General features: G+C 34.1%; 1 protein-coding gene across 5 annotated transcripts; it reads left to right on the top strand.

Moving 5' to 3' along the window:
* The first annotated feature begins 63 nt into the window (after positions 1-63).
* Positions 64-2,826, top strand: LOC106661490. 5 transcript variants are annotated; one of them, XM_024225566.1, is made up of 4 exons: positions 64-468; positions 1,750-1,817; positions 1,907-2,072; positions 2,126-2,826. In XM_024225566.1, the coding sequence occupies exons 1-4, from the start codon at positions 171-173 to the stop codon at positions 2,395-2,397; spliced, it is 804 nt and encodes a 267-aa protein (XP_024081334.1). In that variant the 5' UTR covers positions 64-170; the 3' UTR covers positions 2,398-2,826. The 5 variants fall into 5 exon arrangements, with proteins under 5 accessions (XP_024081334.1, XP_014240422.1, XP_014240420.1 ...); XM_014384936.2 differs by having other exon boundaries at positions 67-468; positions 2,138-2,826; XM_014384934.2 differs by having other exon boundaries at positions 73-522; positions 2,138-2,826.
* The last annotated feature ends 1,119 nt before the right edge of the window (positions 2,827-3,945 follow it).

Raw genomic sequence — 3,945 nt, 5'->3', positions numbered from 1 at the left:
TAATGAATTGAAATAAAATAAGAAAAACGTGGGACGGATCGATCCAAGAATCGACCAGCTTGACAGCTGATCAATGTTGATTTGACGGCCGCTTTGACAATTTCGTTCTGCTGGAGTTAGAACTTAGAAGTTGGAACTTTGGGAGTGACGTCTTTCAATGGCTTTTTTATATGCAAAATGATATGTTGATGATGGATATCTGCGAATCCAACAGCGGTAAGGTCTCGGCCGCGTCGCACTACGCCCTGCAGATAGCTTTCAAGTCATTAAAAAACCGCTGCGACAAGCTGCAGTATCAGATGATTGACTTGCTGAAGGAGAACCACCGACTCAAGAGTGAAAAGGGATTCCTGGCGGATAAGGTCGACGAGCTGGAGAGGCAGAAATGTGAGCTGAACCACTACATTTTAAACCACAGAGACGCCATAGAGGAAGAGTACCTGTCTGAGAAGCTGCAGGATCCGAATGGTGAGACTGGAATACTTAAATCAAAACTGAACCAAGTCGAAGGGGAAAATTATGGTAATATTAAAAAAAAAGTTAAATCTTAGCTAAAATGACTTTATGATCATCCTGAACTATCTGCTCTCATACATGGTGAAATATCGCATTGCATCTGACATACCAAGCTACTAAGCCTGTGAGAACCAGCAAACGATTTTGATAAAAAACAACCAAGATTTTTCTTGTGGTCTGCAACGTGATGCAACTTTAGCGTGGTAGAGAGCGAGTATCTTGTTCTACCTATTATGTTTTAGCTATTCAGATCCAATATGTAGTATTTTTTAGTAGTAGAATAATTGCAACATCCAAAATACACATTCATCGCACACTGATCTACATGGTGACAAAACTGTCATTTTGGCCTGCTTACCCTGCCTATTTTGGCTTTTTTAGACGATGTTGATAGGGGGGGGGTCCTTGAACCTGACTCATAGAAAGGTCATCCTCATTTAAGAATAGACAAGGTTACCACATGCCACTTTTGGGCTAAAGGTTGCCCGATATGTCCCACTTAATAAAAGGTGCCATTTCTCAGCTCCATATGTGCAGGAATGCCACTTGATATTGTGCTTGAACATGGCAGCATTTATTCGGGTCCCGTTTAATCGGGTTCATTGTATATAGTAATGATAGTTTTGTGTCCCTTGTTGAGAGTGAATGTATTTATTGGCATAAATGTACTTATTAGCGTGAAATTGTCATATGTGAGGGTTGATGGTGGAATATTGAGTACACCGTCGACCTTCAATTTGATTATTTATTATAATAGGTGTAAAGGGTGATGGAGCAATATCGAATACTCCACCACCCTGAGTGAGAGGTATGTAAATAAGACTGTATTTAAGAATTAGTGAGAGTGATGGATTTGGTTTTTAAAAATTGATTGCCTTGGGGGCTGAAATGGCGTAGATGTTGGTAGCCCATGGAGCCCAACCTCAGCGGGTAGACGTATGAGACCGAGGTCTGACCGGGACTGCTAACCTCAGGATGGGTATACTCAAAAGCTGCCTGTTATTTATTGTAAATGACAAACATTGGAATTGCCGTTGGGCTGTGAGAAGTGATAGGCTATTCTCTGAGTGTATATGTGTATATGCATGTGCAGATTTGGGCTTTTATAATGTAAATAATAATCATTATGTTGTAACAGGGGGCGAAGTATCATAAAATATATTTATCAATACGAGAAATAATGTCTGTTCGAATTTAATCTGGAAAAAACTGACAATGATTTTTTCTTTTCAGATGAGAATGATAAAAATCGTATAGACAATTTGGAAAATAATGAAGATTTAGATACAATTACACCTGAGGTATGCATTTTTTTAAATATGTATATACATATATAGAGTGAGAAACTAATCTAAATTCATTCATTTTATTAAACTTTCTAAAACCTCAGGACGATGATGACGTTAGTATACTGACCATTGAAGATGTTGAGTCGACAGACGGGAATGATTATATTGAGGGAGACATAGCAACAATCCTAAACAGGCTGAAATATGAGAAGTTTATGCTTCAGCAGTTCCAGGACTCGATAGCGACCGCTCTTAGAGAAATAAGTTGTGAGTACATTTTGTACTTTTTTCTCATTTTAAACTTTATTGTATAATAAAAGTTATATTTTCAGCTAAAATGACTGAAAGGAATTCTATTTGCAATCAAAAAGGTGCGAATTATAACGATTTGAGTTTTAATTCTTATCATAATTCTAGAAATCAAGCAGATAGATGTAACAACGCAGAAAATATGGTGGAGAATGAATACAGCTTAAATAAGTCCACACTGTGCCCTGTCTGTAAAAACCCTATATTCTCTGACGTGGAAGAAATCCGTAGTGATTTACTTTTAGATTCCTTTGAGATAATCACTTGTAAATGTAATTTTTAAAATTAGTTTTAAACTTTTATTCGACTTGCCATTTATTTTTTAAGGTTTTGATGTTGGAAAAAAAAGAACTATTCTTTTTTACAACTCATATTATACTCTACTAGTTATATAACTATATTTTGTACTTTTTTTACACTTTTATTATGGGCATTGTTTCAGAATGATGAAGTGAGCATTCCCTATAACGTCTTTTTGTAACACCCGTCTTTCAAATTCCTGTATTTATGATTTCATTGCCATAACAAATGTGTTAATTTAATGTAGAGAAGCGAGTTGTTAAAATTTATTAAAATATTTTAATATAATTAACCCACCTTTTTACAAAATTAGTTTTCTTCCAAATTATAGTTACTCCATAATTATGTTAAAATAATATTTTATTTGTATTGACTGATGCTTAGATGATATAAATATATAAATTGCCGTGAGTCTAATCAAAATTGTAATAAAGTGATATTTTTTTACTAGGAAATTTGTCTGTTTATTTTTTAACATCGCCCAATAATTTTTCATTTTGTAGATGAAAATTGATCAAAAAGCAAGGTTTATTTAATGGCTTTATAAACGACCTTTCCAAGCCAACGAGCTGAACTGGCTCTCTTTGCTGATGATATAACCCTTTAAAAAGTATAAGAGCTGGGGTCCCCCAAGGGTCTGTTCTTGGACCAACCTTATTTAATAGCTTTAAATGCAATGAGTCGTTCTTATAGTTAGATTTATTTATTTAGAGTGTTTGTTTATGTATTTAACATATAAACAATATTGCAGTAATGAATTGAGACATCTAAATTTGGAATCTTTTATATATATTAAAAAAAAAAAAAAAGCCTTTTACAGAGCCAGATTACACCACAAAACATTAAACTTTATTATGTGCTCCTACACCTATACACATGTCTAATATTTTTCAATGTAGCTTTGTGGAAGCAATTTTTGGTAATTTTTATATCTAATTTTTTTTTGCTCCTGAGGCACATTGGACAGAACCCATGGATACATGTCTAATATTTTTTGATCTAGTACTACTAAAAAAAGTTGCTTTGAAATAGGTGACTCACACTAACATAGCCTCCCCTTAAAAGTTTGAAAATATGACCACTAATAAAATAATACAAATACAAAAAATAAAGCAAAAAGAAAATTTACCATGTTGATAATCACCTTTCTTGGGTGTTATTCTGTTTCAGTCAGTACATCTGGAATTCATTCATTCATAAAAACAAAAAGTCTTTTGAATTGTGATAAAATAGAAGCTTGAATTTATTACTTTTGCATGAAAGTGAAGGAGGAAAAACTTATAGGGGGTATTTTGGGTAAAATTAAGGTTTATCAAGGAAGGAGGTCTTGTTGGAAAGGTCTTGATTTACTGAAAACAAAGAAATCTACCAGGCCTCAATCAGAACTAGAAGTGTAGAGAAATCGACGAAAGTATCCAAATTTCTAAGCCAGTATGTTGTGATATAACATGCACGAGCACTGGGTCAATGTGTAAAACATTTAAGACTTAATGTATGCTACACTCACATAAACACAGATGTAGTTACATTA

The sequence above is a fragment of the Cimex lectularius genome, unplaced genomic scaffold (assembly GCF_000648675.2).
Source record: "Cimex lectularius strain Harlan isolate CLEC.00 unplaced genomic scaffold, Clec_2.1 scaffold16, whole genome shotgun sequence".
Classification (NCBI taxonomy): domain Eukaryota; kingdom Metazoa; phylum Arthropoda; class Insecta; order Hemiptera; family Cimicidae; genus Cimex; species Cimex lectularius.
The sequence above is the reverse complement of the archived record's forward strand: the minus strand, read 5'-3'. Positions and strand labels throughout refer to the sequence as shown.